Source organism: Dipodomys merriami, unplaced genomic scaffold (assembly GCF_024711535.1).
Source record: "Dipodomys merriami isolate MVZ:Mamm:240054 unplaced genomic scaffold, mDipMer1.0.p SCAF_16, whole genome shotgun sequence".
In the NCBI taxonomy this organism is placed as follows: domain Eukaryota; kingdom Metazoa; phylum Chordata; class Mammalia; order Rodentia; family Heteromyidae; genus Dipodomys; species Dipodomys merriami.
Genome location: NW_027202937.1, coordinates 15444221 through 15466469, shown reverse-complemented (window position 1 = coordinate 15466469; position 22249 = coordinate 15444221). Strand labels below are relative to the sequence as shown.

Genomic DNA, 22249 nt, shown 5'->3' with positions numbered 1-22249 from the left:
TTTTTTCCTGTCAGGCTCTCTCCTTGGATGTCCTGTAGCCCTTGGGTTTTAACTTCTGTTATGATAGTTACTACATTTGACCCTCCTTCTAAGTAAATGTTCTTTTTCCCTCCTCTACCACCCATCACCTCTTATCCTCCTTTTCTGGTCTTTCTTTCTCTTCTCTCTTCCTATGACACACAACATCTGGATTTAAGATCTTGTCCATAATCTATACATATTTTCCTTAAATCGAATTGGTTTGTACTTAATGTTCATTCTCTTATGTAGTTTTTAAAATTGTATTGGAAATGAAGGTTATAGAGGTGTGTGTGTGTGTGTGTGTATGTGTGTGTGTGTGTGTGTGTGTGTGTGCGCGCGCACATGCACATGTGTGTATGCAAATACACGCATGGGTGCTATCCTTGAGCTCTTTGCTCAAGGCTGGTGTTCTGCTACCTGAGCCATAGCTCCGCTTTTGGCTTTTTGGTGGCTGATTAGAGATAAAAGTCTCATGGACTTGCCTGCCTGGGTTGACTTTGAACCATGATCTCAACCTTCTGAGCAGCTGGGATCACAGGCTTGATTCACTGGCTCCTGGCTGTGATTTCTGTTTATGGAGGGAGAAGATATGTTCAAAGAAAATGTTTCTCTGCTTTTTTCTTCTACATTCCTATCCCTGCTGAGACCTTTTTTTCTACCTGTTGCCCATTTACAGTCACTATGTGATTGGTTTTCTTATCCTCAGCTGGAATATGGGAACTTACCAGGGTAGATTCTCTCACATGCTTTTGAATTCTGATACTCATAATAACCTTTTCACAGACCAGTACTTGCTCCTTCCAGAGTCATTCATTGCTGGATTTGCCAGTGCCCGTGGACAGCTGCCAACACGCATCCTTCTTGCTTTCTCCCCACCAGGGACTGAGCCTCCCAAAAACAAATTCTTTATTGGTTCTTAATAGCTATTTATTGGAGTTGACTGGGAGCTTTTCTAGTTGTGTAAAACAGTTACTGAAATTTCAGTTTAGAAAATGACATTAAAAAATTTTGGTTCTGCATTTTTCCATGACAGGATATTATGTAGGAAAGTAATAAAAGGGACAGGGGAGGAACTTGTTATGAAGTCATATAGTATAAAAGAGAGACTGGGCCAGTGAAGATTATTTGCAAAGAAATTAAAAAAGAACACATGGCAGGATCTTAGCAGTTGTAGTAGGTCAGAATTCTGAGGAATTTAAACACCAAATGGAATTTGACTTTGTACCTGAACTATCTACTCTGGGATTTATTTGGCAATGCTCAGAGAGAAAGTTTGGCTCTTGGCTTTGTGATATGAATGTCGATACAGCAAATACCTGTTATTTACAGCTCAGTCTCCTTGTTGTACCCATGTGAGGACAGACTCTCAGCCTTCTCATTGTTAAGGGGCTTCTGGTGGAGGAGGATAAAGTAAGATTTAGTAGGGAAGGGATGGTGTTTCTTGCTTTATCAGCAATAGCTGCATAGGTGGCGACCAGACCACTGGGGCATGTGCACTGACAAGCTGGTCTTACCCTGGTTGTGAGGCTGGGCTTGCTCACCACCTTGTTTTTGGCCTGCTTCTAACCTAGTGCTTTTTTTCAGGCTATGGCTTCATATTAGCAGGCCATGAAATCAATTATTATGCAGGATAAAGAGAATTTTAAAATGATAGAGGCTTGTTAAGACATTTAAGTTAGGCGTTGACTCCGGTTTTTGTTTTGTTTTTGGTATCCTTTTATTTTTATATTCCTTATGCTTGATTCTCAGTTTTATTTTCAACATAGAAATACTTCATGGTGGCTTGTTTATTCACTTGCTTTTCTCAGAGTTTCTGAACTTTCCAAGGAAGTCACAGGAATTGGTAGAAGTCTAAAAAAAAAAATTAACTCGCTTGTAATATGGCTTTTACAATGTTTTAACCTATATACTTTCTAAACATAAGAAAAAGGACCACTTTATTCCAATATCATTATTACTAGAACCACACAGGCAGAATTTTGTTAAAATCTTCATATTGATACATTAAATTTAAAAAGACTTCGAAACCTCTTTGCTACCTCTTTGAATAATAATGATGCTAGAATATCTATGCATGAGTTTTGTATAGTGTCACAGACTTTTCAGCGCATTCCTGATTAGTGGGGTGAAATTTGCAATGTCAACTTTAATTTTCCTGTGTTTGTGAGTTATTAACATCAGATGACAAATTACCATACTAAACATTTTATAATTACTTTCTTAAGCAAAAAGATGATGAAGCAGAGGGAGTGATAATAATTTCATTTTAAAGGGGAAAATAAAAATTAAACCTTCTTCTAAACTTGACACATATTAAAATAAAAAGAAGCAAGGTAAATTCATCAAGTAAAATCTCAAAAAGCTTTTAGAAACAAATTTTATTCACAGCTCCTAAGCTATTGTTTATGTTTTGCCCAAAAGTTTAAGTAGTTAGCTTTAGAAAGTAGAGAGCAGATAAATTTTTCTTTTTCTTGATATTTTGGTTGCAATTGCCAACTGCTCTCAATTTAATTACCTTTCCAAGACTTCCATTTCTAAACTATACCAAGTGGCAAATCTCTCTGAATTTTCTTCACATCACATTTCTTTCTTTTTTTCTTTTTTCTTTTTGGGTCCGGTCGTGGGGCCTGAACTCTGGTCCTGGGCGCTGTCTCTCAGCTTCTCAGCTCAAGGCTAGCGCTCTACCACTTGAGCCGCAGTGCCACTTCCGGCTTTTTCTTTTTGTTTATGTGGAGCTGAGGAATTGAACCCAGTGCCTCAGGCATGCAAGGCAAGCGCTTTACCATTGAGCCTCCTTCCCAGCCCTCACATTTCTTTCTTAGTGGCTATATTTAAAGATCATCTTGAGCTGGGGTTGTAGCTCCATGGTACAGTTCCAATGTACCATGTGCAAGGTTCTAGGGTTCCATCCAAAGCATCACTCAATTTTTTTCACTTTTGTTTTGGTTAGGTTTTTTTTTTTTTTAATGCTGGGACTGGGACTTGAACTCTGGGCTTCACACTCTTACTCTGTCTCATACTATTTGCTAGCTAGGCTGGTGCCTTATCACTTGAGGCATTTTTTCCCCCAGTGAATTAGTGATGAATCTCAAGGGCTCTTCTATCCAGGCTGTCTTCAAATAGAGATCCTTCAGATCTTAGTCTTCTGAGTAGATAGGATTACAGGCAGGAGCCACCAGCACCTGGCAGACAAGTGTTCTGAGTTCTTCAGCTTGAAATTCTTTCTGGGAAGAAATCTTCACCAAGTAGGATTCCTCTAAATCATGGCAACTTTCAGCTGCCAGTCTCAGTTTTCCTATCCAATTAGATTTGCAAGAAGTCCTTCCCATTAAGTGTATATACTTGCATCTCACAACACTTTATATAATGCCTGATCTTTTACCGCCCCCTCTTTCTTCCGGCCGCCACCCTGCCCTGATCTTGGGGCTTGAACCTAGGGCCTGGGCACTGCTGCCGAGCTTTTGTGCTTAAAGCTAATTCTCTACCACTTGAGTTACAGTTCCATTTCTGGCTTTTGGTGGTTAATTGGAGATAAGAGTCTCATAGACTTTCCTGCCCAGGCTGGCTTTGAACCGTGATCTCCAGATCTCAAACCTCCTGAGTAGCTAGATAACAGATGTGAGCCACTGGAGCCCTGCTTGCCTATTGTTTTTATCATGAAAGCTAGCTTTCACCAAGCAGTTCTTGTGGGCCAGGCAGTGTGTGCTTTCTTGCACGTTATCTCAGCAATTTGTCTTGGGTGCCATTATTCTCATCAATTAATGCATAGACATTTATGGACATGGGGAAATTTTCTGCAGGTCTTGTACCTTAATTTGCATTTTGACCTGATTTTAGAGGTTTTTAAAAAAATCCCTCTGTGGTGAATTGCATCTCTAAATTGAGAATGTATGGAAAACTGAATGCATATGAGCCCTGAGGATTGTGCTTAAAACCTGGCATACTAGAAAAATATGCTCTACCACTGAGCTACACTTTCAGCCTGGTATATTATTTAAAATGAATGCTACTAAGCCTAATTACACCTTTTATTCCATTAGCATGTAGTAAAGCCATTCCTTTAAAGAAGAAATATAATTATGTTTTGTGGATGCCAAGGAAATAAAAATTATTCCATCAATAAATATCATCTCTTTTGGATTTTTAAAGTATTATCACTGCTTCATCTTCTTATCACCAAAGCCTATAATATATTCTGTTTTTATTTTTAAAGCATCAAGAGAAATTACTTCTAGACTAAAATCATCTTTTTAATTAGATGTGTTCTAAACTAACCTTGTGTTTTTAATCACTTACCTTGAATTTGATAAGGAAAAAAATCTCAGCCAGATTAGATTGGTTTATCTTTGCTTTCATTTCTCCATATTTAATGTTACCATTAGACCTGCTTTAAAAATATCATATTCAACCTGACTTAATAGACATTTAATAGAATTTAAGAACTTTACCATTTACTGTTTATATTCCTTTTTCTTGAGAAAATATTGCTGGATAGCTATTCCCTTTTGTCCACCTACCACTTTTTGAAGATATTTATGATTAAAGGATGAGTGACGAGTAGGTGATGTTAGTGTAAAATAAATATTCCGTTCTAGCATTTGATTTGAATATAGGCACACATTTATGTGGTGTTAAAATTGTGCATTTTCAAAAGAATGAAGCAGAATAAATTGAATGAGCACAACCAATGTGAACTTGGGGTGACTAAATTTTGTCTTATGTTTTTACAGCAATTTGAAGATCTGAAATAGGGCTTTAGTCAGTGTGGTAGCATATGCTTTGCTGTGAAAACCATAAAGGAAAATAATTGGTCATGTATGGGCAATAATTATTCCTAACAAAATTTAAAAGTGGGAATCTAGATTAGACCCTTCCAGTCTAAATATTTTGCAATACATTTTGGAGGTACATTTTTAAAAAGTCCTCAAGTCCTAAGTGTGTTCACTAGCTTCCATCACTGTAACAAAGTACCTGAGACAATTAAGTTATAAGGAGGAAAGATTAGATTCGACTCACATTTTGGAGGTTTCCTTCTACGATTGACTGGCCCTTTTTATGTCCCTCAGCTCTTACAGCTCAAGGCTAGCGCTCTACCACTTGAGCCATGCACCACTTCCAGCTTTTTCTGTTTATGTAGTGCTGAGGAATCAAACCCAGGGCCTCATGCATGCAAGGCAAGCCCCCCCCCCCAATCATTCTTTTTGAAGAGTATATCAACTAAAATATCAGAACATCTGCCTCTATGCAGTCTACAACATGAATAAAAATATTTAAAAGTGTAGTTATAATCTGTTTAACAGTATTTAATCAAGTGACTTTTCTTTGACAATGTAACACTTTAGGGAGGTAGGCAAGGTTTACCAAAACACTTAGCATCTTTTGGAAACACCCAATTTGAGGCTTAGTCAAACCAATACCCTTTTGTTATTTCTACAGTAATTATTTCTTAGAAGTTTTGATAAGATTTTTAGGGTTGTATAGAGCAGCAGGCAGCACAGTAGCTTTTTATTGCTGCCTAGAATATGGAATTATTACTGCTTAAGGAGCCTTTCCAATAACTTGGCCCTAAGCAGGTGATCGCTCACCTGCAGGTGGAAGTTGCTTCAACACCCTGGCTAGGGCACAGATTTATCCGTTACTTACTTCCTCCCCACAAAACACTCTGTGTTCACTGAAGCTCTTGAATAAATGAGCTGCTATTCTCTGTCTCCCACACCAGCCATTAAATCAAGAGTATATCTAATTTTAAATGAGATAAATTTTTGGTGAGCTCCTGTAAGTTACAAAACCTACCTTTAAGAAGTTGAAAACATTCACTGATGTTCTCTCTCTTAGGTTGTTAACTACAAGCCAATTAAGTATGGGAATCCATCTGCTAAAAGTGAAGCTGTTATCTGAATAGTTAATATTATTCCATTCTTCCTGACAATAATTAAATAGCATGCATCTGCATATCCAAAAGAGATCAACTCATTAAGACAGAGGTTACAAAAAAGGGGGAGAGAATCAATTATATCACTCTTTCTCAAGAGGATTTGGATTTTAAACAGGATGATGAGAAGACGGTAAAACTTGGCTCAAAGAAAAATTGCTATAATGGTAAAGTTTCAGAGATTGCTACGTGTAATTAAATAGTCTTCCCTTTTTTACCAATAGGTAGGACAGAAGAGAAGAATGCATGGTGGTAAATGATTGGGAAATAAGCTCTGGTTACTTTAATTGAAGTTAACTTTAATTTTCATACTTTTGTTCTTTCAAAATTTTAATTGTTATTATAAAGGTGATGTATAGAGGGGTTACAGTTACATAAGTCAGATAAAGAGTATATTTCTTTTTGGACAGTGTCACCCTTCCTTCATACATTTTTTAATACATTATAAAACAAATGGAATTCTGAGAACCAGAAATTTCTAACCATTGCCTTTTTCACTTCTCAGGTGTGGCCTCTTTAAGTATTCAATTTGCCAAACTCCCAAAGGGACTGAAGCATTTAAATTTATCTAAAACCTCACTGTCACCTAAAGGTATAGTATTTATTATTTTTTTAATACTGTGGATAATATTACTGCTGCACCTGTTACCTTTAGTAGTTAGAGTTATTATTGTGCTATTTGTCTACAATTAAAAAAATAGATGTATTACATTACCTTTCCATAAAGGCAGTATGCTATTCAGATCTTTTGGCCTAAACTTATATGCTTTCAGTGCAAGAAATAACTTTTAAACACACCTGTGCTCCTAAACTCTTTTTCAACTTTGAGCCAGTGAATTCTCACCTGCTGTCTCATATTCCTAGAAGCACCTGGTTTTGTTTTTCTTCACTCTTTTTTCTGACAAACAAGTTTGCGTCTCCAACAGTCAGATCTCGACTGTCTGCCTTACTGAAAACAATCAACCCTCACTGCTATGTTATCATAGTAGCTCTCCAGTCTTTCTATTTCCTGTCCCCGGAAGTTGCCTTTTTTTCTCCCCGGTGGTACTGACTTTATTTCCTCCCCCCCCTCATTTATCTAGTTTCTAATCATACCCTTTCATTTTGGTTATTATTTTTGCCTACAAGCATCTACATAATAACTCTAGAAATTACCCTGCTTGGGATGAGAATGCTTCCTCACATCTGTAGTATCAGTTACTCAGTAGGCAGATAGAAGGTCATGGTTCCAAGCCAGTCCAGACAAAAAGTTAGTGAGCCTCCATATTTCTTTTTTGGGGGGAGGAGGGTCTGATCATGGGGCCTGAACTCTGGGCCTGGGTACTGTCCCTCAGCTCGTCAGCTCAAGGCTAGCGCTCTACCACTTGAGCCACAGCACCACTTCTGGCTTTTTTCTTTTTGCTTATGTGGTGCTGAGGAATCGAACCAAGAGCCTCAGGCATGCAAGGCAAGTGCTCTACCACTGAGCCACCTTCCCAGCCCTCCATGTTTCTTTTTTTTGGTAGGTCATGGGGTTTGAACTCAGAGCCTGGGTGCTGTCTCTGAGCTCCTTTATTCAAGGCTTGTGCTGTACCACTTTGAGCCACAGCTCCACTTTCATTTGAGTAGTTAATTGGAGATAAGAGTCTCATGGGGACTTTTCTACCAAGGCTGGCTTTGAACCACAGTCCTCAGATCTCAGCCTCCTGAGTAGTTAGGATTATAAGTGTGAGCCACTGGCACCTGGCTGTGACAGACCCAAATCTTAAACAACAAACTGGGCATGGTACAACATGTGTGTGTAATCCTACCTACATGGGAGACAGAGATAAGAGTATTGAAATGTAAGGGTGGCTTGGGAAGAAGCTCAAAACCCTATCTGAAAAATAACTAAAGGAAAAAAAAACACTGGGGGTGTGGCTCGATTGGTAGAACACCAGACTAGTAATCAGGAGGCTATGTTCAAACCCAATATTTACTTTACTAATCCCCCACCCCCAAAGGAGGAAGATGAAAGAAATCACCCTCCTTTTATCATGCTTCTTATATATCTACTCTGTTGAGATGCCTGAATATTTCTTTTTTCACTAAACATTCATGGAAACCAGACTAGTTTACCAAATCTTCATCTGTGATTCTCTACTAAGTCATGTTCTCCGTCTCTGAGACCACAGCTGGATCCTTTGCCTTACTATAGCATTCCATGGCTGTGTCTGTAGTGTGAGAATGGGGCTCTCCTGTAGCTCATGTTTTTTTTTGTATTTGTATCTTCAGCTCCTGGCATGATGCCTGGACTACAGAGGGTATTCAATGGAAGTTTCATGAATTGAAAAACTTGACATTTCTAAAGTAAATCACTGTCTTTTGGAGGCATTCTGTGCAATGTTTTCATTCACCAGAGACTGCAGCAGTTGGCTGCTTCTGGCTCAAAGGGTGCAATAAATGCTCATAACAGCTAGAATGTCTGCAACCACAATGTCCCTGCCATCACTAACCCTATCACTATCATCATCTTATACTATCATATTTTTTCTTTTTTTGGGGGGGGGGGTCCGGTCATGGGGCCTGAACTCTGGACCTGGGCACTGTCCCTCAGCTCTTCAGCTCAAGGCTAGCGCTCTACCCCTTGAGCCACAGTGCCACTTCTGGCTTTTTTCTTTTTGTTTATGTGGTGCTGAGGAATCGAACCCAGGGCCTCATGCATGCAAGGCAAGCGCTCTACCACTGAGCCACCTTCCCAGTCCGTACTATCATATTGTGTATGTGTGTATATGTGGTGTACTAGTGCTGGTACTAGTACTGGCATGAGACTTGCTTAACTTTTTCTCTCAAGGGTGGTGCTCTAACACTTGAGTCATAGTTCTACTTCCAGTTCTTTTTTTCTGTTGCTAGTCCTGGCACTGTCCTGAGCTTTTTTCCTCAAGGATAGTGCTCTACCACTTGAGCCACATTTTCCCTTCTCCCTTTTTTTGGTGCTTTATTGGAGATACGAGTCTCACAGACTTTTTTTTTTGGCCTGGGCTGGCTTTGAACTGTGATCTTCAGATTGCAGCCTCCTGATTTATAGGTATGAGCCACTGGCAGCTGGCTCTTAATTTTCTTTTTAGGATAAATATCTAGGCAGATTTATCAGGTCATAGAATATACATACTTTTTTTTCCTCCTTTTTCATGGTACTAAGGTTTGAACTCAGAGTCTCACAATTGCTCAGCTGGTGCTCTGTTATCTGAGCCATGCCTTCAGCCTGGTCTTTTGCTGGCTAATTGGAGATGGAGTCTCCCAGACTTTCTTCCTGGGTTGACTTTGAATCACTGTACTCTGTACCTCAGCCTGCTGAGTAGCTATGGTTACAGGCATGAGACCTTGGTTCCCAGCTGAGTATGTGCACTCTTTTATATTGTAAAGGTGATGTACAGAGGGGTTACAGTTACCTAAATCTGGCAATGAATACATTTCTTTTGAACAGTGTTACTCCTGGCTTCTTTTATATTTATTGTCATCCTGTGTTCACTTTCTTGCTGGATATTATTCTCACTTTTCATTCTCTATCAAGAACAGAAATGAGTCTTGATATTCTAATTTCAGTTTCTCTAGTTATTGCTTAGGCCAGCCCCTCCCCCATCTTCAGTCATTTGTATTTCTTTTGGAGAAATGAAGAAATTCTTTCTTCATTTTCTATTTATAGTGCTAATCTTTTTCTTGTATAATTTCTGTACATATTAAAAATATTAATCATTTTTCATGTGCTCCATAGCTCTAGTTCCACTTCTTTATAAAATAGAAAGTACCATTTCTACCTTTCTCCATCTCCCAATGTTGGGGGATCAAGCCCAGAACCTTACACATCAAGAGGGTTTAAACAAATCTTATGATATTTCATTATTTTAATTGAATTATTCATTATGGTGAAGCAAATGGAGGGATGTGGTGATCATTTGTCTTTCCTGGGGCAAACTTGATTTCTTAAAGGCTTAGTCATAGGTACTAAAAGGTGTAAAATTTCAAAGTAGCTCAGATTAAATTGTAGTTAAAGGTTGTGCTGAATTTGACTAGCATTTACATTTTAGATCTGAGGAAACATTTATATTCAGGGATCTATAGTATAAGACAGATTTTTCTTTTTACATCTCCCCATGACATTCCCTACTGATTCCAAATACCCTTTCTCTACCTCAGATGTTAGCAATCTGATAGTTTTCTGGGTTTCTCTCAAATGTCCTGCTGGTAGGCAGATCATGTCAAGGCACGGCCATCTGGTACTACCTTTTTTCCAGCTGTAAACACTCCAATGGTAAATATGAAGAATGGTCAGAATCACTAGACAGCCAGAATAGAGAGCAGCATGCAAATCTGTATTTTGTGTGGGTTGTAAGAGGCCAGATTCCCCCCCCCCCCACCCAGTTCTCTGTTTTTATAATTCCCTGCATTTTTGGGTTTATTAAGACAGGCCAGTGTGAATGTGGGCACTGGAGCTGGGGAGGAACGCCTTCTTAAGAAGCTGAACTGATAACATGATTCTCTCCCGTGTTGATTCAGATGCTGGCCACCTGCCAAGTGCCCACACTTGTCAAGGAGCATTTTGCTGTCAAGTCTCATTTAGCCTTCTAATGTTGGGATTTAAAGAGATGATTTTACAAATGATGTTTTTGATGAGTGTCTGGTATACTCCATATGTTTTAGACTCACTCATTCCATTAGAAACCAGATTAATGGGAATAACAGAAGAAAAAAAAAGCTAAAGGACGCAGGGCTTTTAAACAAGCATAACAGATCACCTTCAGAAATTCACTTGGGCTAAAGGCAGTTTCAGATTTTTTTTTTTTTTAAATTGTATTTTATTTTATTTGAGAACATACTGTACAAAGGGGCTACAATTACATGGGCAGGATAATGGATACATTTCTTACCAAGCATTGCAGCCTCCTCCTTTGATTACCCTTCACTTCCCTTCCCCGCCTCCCCCCAGATTTTTTTTTTTGAAACACAGTGAATCAAATCTTCATGCCTTTCGTGGTGTACTCTTGCTTCTTGGCTGGTTGACTGTGGCTCACTAGCTAATGAGTGAAGTTGTCTCTTGGTAACAAAACACCCAAATCCACAGATGTTTCCAGGTCCCTTATATAAAACAGCATTGTGCTTACATAGAACCTATACACATCTTCCTTATGTACTTGAAATCATCTCTAAATACTTAGAATACTTAATGCAGTGTAAATCTATGCAAAAAGTCATTATACTATACAATCATTATACTGTACAACCTAGGGAATAATAACCAGGGGGAAAAAGTCTGCCCCTGAATTGTTTTTTTTGTGTGTGTGTGTGTTTGTTGTCATTGGTTGGTTTGTTTTGGTGCCAGGACAGGGGTTGACCTAAGAGCCTCTTGCTCTTACTTACAAGGTATGGCTTTTTCACTGAAGGCTGGTGCTCTACCACTTAATCCACAACTCTACTTTCCTGAACTAGCCTTTAGTTGGTAATTCAGGTAACTCTGGCTGGTGTAAACTAGTAGGCTTTCCACAGACATTTTTATTTTGGCAGTGTTGGCTTTTGAACTCAGGGCCTTGTACTTGCTAGGCAGGTATTCTACCACTTGAGCCATCTGCCTAGCAACAAATACCTTTTGAAATGAAAAGCTATTCCTTGTAGAGCACTGATTTGTTAGTTTCTTGTCTAATGACTTTGCTTCCTGATGATCTCTGCATTCCTCCTCCTCCTCCTCCTCCTCTAATGCGTATCTCCCAATCACCTGTTTCATGAATACTTTGTAAATGTATTTTTTGTAAACACCACGTTCTTATACTTCAGAAGATACTGAAGTATTTTATTCTTTTATTCAGAACCTGTCTCCTCTTTCTATTCCTCAAATGTCCACTTACCCCGGACATACCCCAGCAACCTCTGCTAGGTGCACACCAGAATCTGTTTTTTCTCTCAAGCTGGGGGAAATCCATGGATGGCTTCATTAGTAACATTCTCTGACTGCTCTAAATACCTAATAGCGAGGGGAGAGGTGCTCCAGTAGATGCTGTCTCTGTAGTCCTCTCCTCAAATCTTTCGTGAGAGTCCCCTTTGGGCTTCTACATGATGACAAGATGTGGTGCTGATTGACAAGACCTGCCAGGCCCTGGAATCCTTAGCACCATAAAGCTTGCCCCATGTGGACAAAAACTCTCTTTCCTCCTCTTTTAGAGGGTTGAGATTTTCAAAAAGAATTTTACAGATGAAACAAGAAAATCAGAGCGTATCCATTTTAGAAATAGTTTGGAACCATAGACTTTTGCTAGAAACAAAACAAACTTTGTGGTAACCCCTATTCTGTTGGCCAGAGTCTACCCATCAGTAGCACTGGAGTGTGTGAGTCCCCAGTGAGTGTCCAGACTTTTACTGAATCCCATTTGATATTGACACACCTCAGAAAAGTGACCTGAGGAAAAAATAGACCCAGTGCAAGGCCATGACTAGGAGGCTTGTGTCAATCATGGTTACTGTACAGCAGAATATAGCTCAGTCCACATGTTGCCATCCTTTCCTCCATACTCTTCCGTTGTCTTCAGAGCCATTGATATTATGTATGGAAAGTGTCTATAAAGTTAATTAAAAGTTTGTCCTTTTGATTGTGTCTTATGTTGTGTGCTGATCATCTTACTCTTTTAAAAGTCCATCTGAAGGTAAATTTTTGCCTTGATTGTAAATGCATTAAAGAGCACTGTATAACCCTTGTCAGATTCCTAATGCGTAAATAGCCTAAAATATCTGCAAGTGTCCATGTATCATTTAAATGCCGTTCACTAAGTTAACAATGGCCTGGTAACAATGGTCATTTAGATGCCTCGCATCATTCTGAGACTTCAGCACTAAATGCCTTCTGTCCTCAGACACATCAGAGGATGTGGGATTCTGTTGCTCTCCCTGATTCTATGAGATGGCTGAATCTGTCAATAACCTCTGTCCCCTAAGGGTTTGTCAAAAGAAGACTCAATCAGCTCTACCATCTGGGGACAGTGTTTATGCCTAACCTCAATCTGGCAATTTGATGGCACCGCTGGGGCATTTATAAAAAAACTCAAACCTTATTTCATTTCCTGGAGTGGAAATTGAAGCTGCATTTCCTCTATGTTGCAGGGGTGAATAGCCTTTCTCAGTCACTCAGTGCCAATCCATTGACTGCCTCCACCCTTCTCCATCTAGACCTCTCAGGGAATATCCTTCGAGGAGATGACCTCTCGGTAAGCTTTCCTTAACTTAGTCTCATCTTTGAAGAAGCCAGACTTAATAAGCCCAGAATTGTTTCCAAACATGACTTTGTAACTTATTTCTCTGATTCTCCCATAATCACAACACCTTTAAATCCTGTCGCTACAAGCTTGTGAAGCAGTTTAATGAAAACGTCAGACCTTTCCTTAATTAAATATACTCTGTCACTGTAAGTTTTTTTCTCTCTCATTGAATGATGCTGAAGTTCAAGTTCTGTTTGGAAATGCTTTCTCTGGAGGAATTATTATCTTTCTTTTGCAACATTAGTTCACCTGTTAACAATGGCTTGATAAGAAGGTGGTAACAGAAACTAAACTATCATTACAAGCTATTGTTAGGATATTTTTAAAAATAGTTTTCAGTTAAGAGAGACTATTAAGATAAAACCAAGTCCTGGGCAATTTCACAAACAAAAGTCACCTGTAGTCACTGTTTGGACTATGAAGGTCAAAAGTCTCCCCGTCTAGTATGACAAGAATTTTCCTTAATCTGAGTTAGTAATATCAATATTTGGCAGATCTTGTCGACATAAAGCATGAGTTATACTCTCATTGCCATGTGTGCTAAATATCCCCGCTGGTTACCATGATAGAACCTAGAAGAAAAATTTCCCAAACAACAAGGCTTACAGTGAGTGAGCATCTTTGAAAGGCTTTCATTTGAATTCTGCTGCTTTGCAGGGATGAAAAACACTGTGAAATTCATGATCATTTCTTTTGTTTTAGTTCACCTGTTAGGCAGGGAAAATAAATGAAAGCCTTTCATAGTTTTATTTTTTCCCCTCTCCTTTTCCCTTCCTTCACACTTGAAATCATTTACATAATGCTTGGTTTCTTGGTGCCTCATGACTTTTTTAGTGCATTTTTACAATTTCACTTTCTCCTTCACTGATGAGTCATTAAGTATGCCCCATTCTAAGGTAAAACAAAGACTCTGATGCAGAGCCACCAAAGTATTATTGTAGCAAAGTATAGGAGTAAGTTTAGAGAGATTAAAGAGACTAGAAGCCAAGTGATGGTGGCTTATGAGTTCTATTCCTAACTACTCAAGAGGCTGAGATCTGAGGATTGTGGTTCAAAGCCAGCCTTGGCTTTGTGCGAACTGTAGCTCAAGTGGTAGACCACCATCCTGAGCAAACAGCCAAGAGACAGTGCCCAGGTTCTGAGTTCAAGCCCCAGTACCCTCGTACACTCATGTTATCAAATAAAACACAACTGAAATAAGGACAGTAATAGTTGTTTATATAACAAAGGAGCTCTAAGCTTCTTTCCTGGCCAGCTATGGGTCTTGTGCCAAGTCTGTGAGGGGAGTCATGATGACTAGAGTGGTTTCCTCGTCAGTTCTGGAGGTTCTGGGCTGGTGTATGGTCTTCCCCTACCTGTGCCTTCAAGGAAAACATCCTGTAAGGGGGTTGACCCCTTAGGGCCTCCTCACTACTTCAGATTGACAAGAGCTCCCTCACCTGGTGACTGGGAGCAAAAAGGACACCAAAATTAAATGTCTGGAGGCTGGTAGTGCCAGGCTGAGAGAAGAAGAACTTTATGTAAGTGAAAAAAAAAAAAGATTTTCCTGAATCAGAATATTCCATAACCCAATCTATCCTGGTTATTCTAAAGCATTTACAAGCTAAAGATTTTGTTTTTTTGAACTCCTTGATGGAGTGGATTTTTTGAAACATCATACAGTATAGTTAAACTGCTTTAATGAGACTTTGCCAAGTACAGAGACATTTGTTATAGGCTTGCTTGGATTTGCAAGTATCTGGCAGCAGTAGGTGAAGCAGAGGGGTTTGATCTGTCTCAATGGTGGTAGAGAGCTTGGACTTTATTGGTGAGCTCTGACTGGTGCTCTTATAGGTAATTGGGGAACAACTAAGAGTAATTGAATTCCGTTGTTTTGATGCCATCTATGGGGAATAGAAGTTAGAGGGGGAGAAAGTTTGGGCGAAATGACCACCCCTCCCCCAAGCCTAAATTGTCTTAGCTGTACATACTAATAATGCTCTGAGGCCAATCTTGTTAAACAACAACTTCAACTCCTCCTCCTCCTCCTCCTCCTCCTCCTCCCCCTCCTCCTCTTTCTCCTCCTTTTTTTTTTTTTTTTTTTTGAAGGCCAGAGAAACTATTATATTGGACAGAAGAGAGAATAGCCTGAGAACATCCACTGGTTAAATTCAAATGAGTGGTTCTTAACATTTTTAGAAGTGATTAGCATTTTGATAGGGTGACTGCAGTTCAGGTGGCACATTCATCCCAGGAGTTAAAATTAATTAGTATCATTCCAAAATTATATAATAAAAATTGAGCTAATCAAGAAAATGAAGTCATGTGTAAAAAAGTGGGGGGTTGGCAGTTGAAATTCTTGGCATTTGGTTACACATATTTTATTTAATTGAAAGTATCATTTGGACTTTTGCTCTCAGGGAAGATGATGGAGTGATAGAAAAGTCAGGTAATCTGCTTGGGAGTAGTTTCTCAACTAGTCTTGGGAAACATGGTGATTTCCTTTGAAAACATTAGCCTGCATTATGGGATGTATATATTTTAGATTTTAACATTTCCTTTTTGTTTTTTCATTTCAAGCACATGTACAATTTTTTGGCCCAGCCAAATGCCATTGCTCATCTGGATTTATCCAATACAGAATGTTCCCTGGATATGGTAATGTTTCTGTATATTGCTTTGGAGGGTCTCAGAACAGCTATTTAGATGGGATAGAGGGCTTTCTGTTTCTAATAAAACATGTGATCATGGACCTAGAAATGCTTAAAAATATGAGTGCCTATTTCTTCCTCAGGTCTGTGGAGCTCTTCTCCGTGGATGCCTTCAATATTTAGCAGTGCTCAATCTCTCCAGAACTGTTTTCTCTCACCGGTATGTATTGATTCTCATTGTTATTGTCAACTAGGAGTATTTTTCAGGGTAATGCATATAGAATGATAGATAGTAAAACTATAGTGAAAGATGTCTATAAATATTAGGCCTTGCAAGGTCAAGTTTTTGTTACATCTTTGTAAACCACAGGTTAATGTCCTTATCAGTTACTCCAGCAAACTGCTGTGAACAAGTGGACAGGTACTCTGTTACTTAATATGGTTTTAACCCTTTTCAGAACTTTCTGTAGATATTTCTCAGTGGAAAGCTTTAAAGTAAGAATAAATTATCACAGGGAACAAAAAGAAATAGTCATCTTAAAGTTTATGTGTTGTAATTTGTAGAACTGGAGGGCCAGTTTTAGAATTTCACTTTTATCCTCCTAATGTAAAGCTGCTTAAAGAACAAGCAGTGGGTTCAAAGCAGCAGCAGTGTTTCCCAAACAATAGCAACAAAAAAAGAAAGTAAATGAGAAAAATTTATAGGCTGCCTAGATGTGGAAGCCTGGAACATTTATTGGATTGGTTCAGTTTAACACTGAGTGTTTGTAATTTTGGCTACAAGTAAAATTTTGCTTGTTGTGTACTCTTTAACAACATACTATACTGTGTAATGTTTAAAAGATGTCCATAATTACTGGTTTACTTTTTAAAAGCTTTCTATCTTCAGGGGATTAACCCTCACTCATTTGGAAAATGTACTTTTGTGGTATGTTTTATTCCACAATTATAACTTACAAGTTTATCCATCAACATATCAAAGTACTTTTAGTCCATTCCTTCTACAGTGATAAAATCTTTATAACAGCAAAAAAAACCCCAAAACACTTTAAAAAAAAGCAGACATATCTCACAAAGTCATCAATAGAGTCAGGTTAGAAAACCTAAGAGATAACTGTGGTAGAAGAAATTACGGGGTTTCCGAGGTATTTTATTTTTTGGGGGGTATCCGAGAGTCTTATTTGAGGCTCACTGGCCATCTCATGTTTAAAGGCAGTTTATGAGGCCATGCTTTTGTGGCACTATAATTGACAGAGTAACTGAGTTACAAGGTGACAGCACGGCCTATAAAAGTTTCTGTATAATCAGCTCTTTCGAGTTCACCACACGGTGAATTCTGTGATGACTGGTCTTCAGCAGAGCTGTTAAGCTGGTAGAGCAGAACTGTGCTAACAAATTGCCTTGTCTTGCAAACGAAAGGCTGTGATTAAACTGTTTAATACCCAGTCCCTTACTAGATACAGTCATGGAAAGCCCTTTGTAATTATGTTGAAATCACTGCATTTATATTGAGATGTAGATTGTTAGCTAGGCTATTCATTCTGTAGTTCACAGATAATTTCATAAGTGTATCAGTCTGGATTAGCCAGGTTGTTCCCAGCCCCCACTTCCCTCTGCGCACATCCATGGCTTTTCAGTGGGTGTTTGTGACATGTCCATTATGGGCTAGCCACCTCAGTGGCAGCCTGGGAAGGATGACTCTCTATCTAGAACATAGACCCACAGCAGAGGGGAAAGAGATCATGGCATGCATGAGCTGTCTCAAAAAGACAACAATAAGCTTGGTGCTGGCGGTTCACACCTGTAATCCTAGCTACTCAAGAGGCTGTGATCTGAGGATTATGATTCAAAGCCAGCCCACGCAGGAAAGTCTATCGAGATGCTTAACTCCAATGATCCACCAGAAAACAGAAAATGGAACTGTGGCTCAAAGTGGTAGTGTGCTAGACTTGAGCAGAAGAACTCAGGGACAGTGCCCACAACTGACCCCGCCCCCCTGCAAAAAAAAAAGACAACAATTTAACCATCTTTGCCTATCAAAAATCAAACAGAAATGTCAATATAGATATTATTTCAGGAAGTCTGAGTTATTTAAAACGTATCATATATATTCCACCAGAATTTACTTCCCTTTTAATTTGACTTTTTTAACTTTCTAGGTAAATATGCTGATTGTTTAGCTCTTTTTCCCCAAATAGCCTATAACTGTCTTTTTTTTTTTTTTTTTGGTTGGTTGTGAGGCTTGAACTCTGGGCCTGAGTGCTGTCCCTCAGATCTTCAGTTCAAGGCTAGTGCTCTACCACTTGAACTACAGTGCCACTTCTGGTTTTCTGAATGGTTTATTGGAGATAATAGTCTCATGGACTTTCCTGCCTGGGCTGGGTTTAAACTGTGATCCTCAGATCTCAGCTAGGGTTACAGGTGTGAGCTAGGATTACAGGTGTGAGCCACTGGCACCTGGCAACTGTCTAGTTTTTTAAAACTTGTTTATGGGGTTGGGAAGGTGGCTCAGTGGTAGAGTGCTTGCCTTGAATGCATGAGGCCTTGGGTTCGATTCCTGAGCACCACATAAGTGGAAAAAGCTGTAAGTGGTGCTGTGGCTCAAGTGGCAGAGAGCTAACCTTGAGCTGAAGAGCTGAAGGACAGTACCTAGGCCCAGAGTTCAGACCCCACAACCAACAAAAAAATTTAAAAAATTAAAATTAAAATAAAACTTTATCATTGACAGTTTTTTTTTTTTGCCAGTCATAAGGCCTGAACTCTAAGCTTTTTCTGCTTATGTAGTACTGAGGAATCAAACCCAGGGCCTCATGCATGCAAGGCAAGCACTCTTACCACTGAGCCACCTTCCCAGGCCCCATTGCATTGACAAGTTTTTCCGACCTCTGTACATAAAATATTATCAGGTTTCTTTGTGTGAGTTTGACTTCTGGGATGTTCTGTGCCCTGACAATGTAGGAATCCTTCCAATATTGTTATGAATTATTATCAAATAATAAGTGCTTACTTTGCCTCAGGCTAAGTGCTTTACATATGTGACTTAGTCCTCCTGTGAATTCTAATAGAATGTGACAAGCAGAGTATTCAGTTTCTACCTGTGGACTTTAAAATTCTACTTTTCTTCCTTTTTTTGTTTTTGTTTTTGTTTATGTATGGGTCCTGGGGCTTGAACTCAGTGCCTTGGTGCTGTCCCTGAGCTTTTTTCACTTGAGCTACAGCACCACTTGTAGCTTTTTGGTGTTTAATTGGAGATAAGCATCCCAAGGATTTTCCTGCCAGTGCTGGCGATCCTCAGATCACAGCCTCCTGAATAGGTAGGACTATATAGACTAGATTCACTGGTGACCATCCTACTTTTCTTTAACTCTTATCATATGGTGTTGATTCTCCCTTGTCCCTGAGCTTACTGTTCCATCTACCCACTTTCCGCTGTCTTAAGCAGACGAACATAGTCATTTCATTCTGTAGTTTTTATCTTTCAACTTTTCTGATATTTGTCCTGACATGAGTAGATTTTTTTTTTTTTTTTTTTTTTTTGGTCAGGCATGGGCCTTGAACTCTGGGCTTAGATGCTGTCCTTGCGCTCTTCAGCTCAAGGCGAGCGCTCTACTGCTTGAGCCACAGTGCCACTTCTGGTTTTCGAGTGGTTTATTGGAGATAAGAGTCTCATGGACTTTCCTGCCCCAGCTGGCTTGGAACTGTGATCCTCAGATATCAGCCTCTTCAGTAGGTAGGATTACAGGTGTGAGCCACCAGAGCTGGGCTGAGATAAGTAGATTTGTGGTATATATATAGTAGTTACCTAAATTATTTGTCAGGAAGACTTCATGCCACTTCCTTTGCTATTCCTCTACTCCATACCAGGCACTATCTAAATATACTGCTAAATTCAGGTGGTAATCCTGCATTTCCCAGTGGGAAAGTTCTTGAAATTGATGAAAAGTACACATCTCTAGGCTGGATGTGGTGACATAGGCTATTACCCAAGTTGCTTGGGAAACAGAGATTGGGAAGATCATGGTTTGAGACCAACTAGCCCAAGCAAAAAGTGAAGCCCCATTCAACAAAAACCAAGGTGATACAGTGTGCCTGTAATCCCAGTTATAAGGGAAATGTTAGTAGGAGAAGCCCAGTAGAGCCCTAGGCAAAAACACAAGGACCTTGATCTTAAAAGTTACTAAATCAAATAAATAAAAAGACAAAAAAATACTGGAGATATAACTCTAGTAGTATAAGGCTTGTCTGTATGTATATGTGTGTGCATACAAGGGCACACGTGTGTGTATTTACATGTACATATCCTTTTATATTAAAACTCCAAACGTAGAATTCCCTTTGAGATTAAGGGACGGGCACTGGTGGCTCATGCCTGTAATCATAGCTATTCAAGAGGCTGAGGTCTGAGGATCTAGATTGAGAGCTAACCCAGGCAGGAAAGTCCTAAGAATCTTTTTTTTTTTTTTTTTGGTCTGTCGTGGGACCTGAACTCTGGGCCTGGGCGCTGTCCCTCAGCTCTTCAGCTCAAGGCTAATGCTCTACCACTTGAGCCACAGCACCACTTTTTCTGCTTATATGGTGCTGAGAAATGGAACCCAGGGCCTCATGCATGAAAGGCAAGCACTCTACCACTGAGCCACCTTCCCAGCCCCTGAGAGTCTTTTATCTCCAATTAACCACCAGAAAAGAGGAAGTGGAGCTTTGGCTCCAAGTGGTAGAGCACTAGCCCTGAGCAAAAGAGCTCAGGGATAGTACCCAGGCCCTGAGTTCAAGCCTCATGATGACAAAAGATAATTTTTTTTAATTGAATTGCTAAAATACAAGTATTAGGTACAAAGAATAGGGATACATTATTTTATAGACTTAATGATATGACATATCTGAGCTCTCTTATGCCACTTCTTTAATAATACAGGATGTTTTTTCCAGTAGGCTTCTTTTTACTTTCACATTTTACAGAGAATATGACTAATTGTGGATTCTTACACAGTGTCTGAAGAAGCAGTTAAGCAAGTCAGATGAGACTATAACCACTTGTATAACTCTTTGTTTTTTTTTTTTCAGAAAAGGAAAAGAAGTCCCACCATCTTTCAAGCAGTTTTTTAGTAGTTCTCTAGCTTTGATGCAAATCAACCTGTCTGGCACAAAACTGTCTCCTGAGCCTTTAAAGTGAGTGATTAATTCATTTTCTCTAGAGCTTTTAAAGTTTAATTTGTTATTATGAATACTCTTGAAGGAAAGGAGTAAGATATATAACCCAAAGGCAGAAAAGACAAATGAGGATGCCTTTTTTGCTGCGAGACAGTGTAAATTTAAAATAGTATACATTGTACTCTATTAATGTTATTGCATCTTCTGTTAAAAACTTCTTCCTTTGGTTGGTGACCTTGCTCACTGACTATATGCAATGGTCCAAAAATGTATGGAAAATACCGCATAGAACCCCACCAGTGTGCATAATTGATATGTGTTAATAAAACTTTTTATTTAAAGTTAGGCTCCAAGGTGTTAGTACTTCTATAACAATCTCTGTTTAGCCCATTTGTGGCTTATTCTTTTCCATGTGTTCTAATCAATGTTTATTCTAAACAATTTATACTAACAGTAATTACTCACTCTCTCATGTATTATATATGTAGAATGAAATTAATTTTCAGGGTTTAGATATCTCAATTGCCAAGGTAAGTCTCAGTTATCTGTTTGGCATTTACTTGGCACTCCTTTCGTGTTATTAGTTAGTATCCCTATATAAAAGTAGTAGTAGTAGTATAGTTAATTTTTTTAGGTGAATCAAGATTTGGGAATAATTTGTTATTCTCGAGATTTCTGTGTACCATGGCCAGCAAATGTCAAAAGTATACTGTTCAAGAATTAGAGAGCTAATTTCTTGCTGTGCATAAAAAAGATATTTTCAAATATGTATGGTTATGTATGCTGTCAGAGACACTTAATTCTTTTTCCATGTATCCCAAGAATGTTCCTTGTCCTAGAATCCCTTGGAGTGCATTTCTTCTCTCACTTTTCCTCCCCTCCTCTTTGCATCCTAGCACATGCTCCCCCTTTCTTCAACCCCATCTCCTTAGCTGAGTATTTTTATTAAGCTCATTAAATGTGTAGCTACAAAATTACCATGTGTTACCTCTCCAGAGATGGGGACCAATTCTTCTCTGAATTGTTGCAGTGGTGATTGAGGATTGAGCAGATCATTCTGTAGGAGGTTTTACTACCATCAGGTTACAAGAAACAGTGTTTCTTGACATAACACTTGTGGGCCCTCCTCTTCCCCCCTCCCCCCATTCTCAGTATGCTTTGTTGTACTTGTTCTATTTTGCTTCATTTTCCTTAGAATGGTTTCTATGGGTTATTTATTTTTACTGGTCTCATGAGTCATTGCCTTCTAATCTTGGGCC

At 39.1% G+C, this 22249-nt stretch overlaps 1 protein-coding gene across 5 annotated transcripts in view; it reads left to right on the top strand.

The window, feature by feature from the left end:
- Carmil1 (capping protein regulator and myosin 1 linker 1) overlaps positions 1-22249 on the top strand; it is a 288276-nt gene that overhangs the window by 164658 nt on the left and 101369 nt on the right. For all 5 annotated transcript variants that reach the window (XM_070024433.1, XM_070024432.1, XM_070024431.1 and 2 more), the window contains exons 12-16: positions 6459-6545; positions 13058-13161; positions 15772-15849; positions 15986-16062; positions 20904-21008. In XM_070024433.1, the coding sequence (XP_069880534.1) occupies positions 6459-6545; positions 13058-13161; positions 15772-15849; positions 15986-16062; positions 20904-21008 (451 nt within the window). The remainder of the gene's footprint in view (positions 1-6458; positions 6546-13057; positions 13162-15771; positions 15850-15985; positions 16063-20903; positions 21009-22249) is intronic.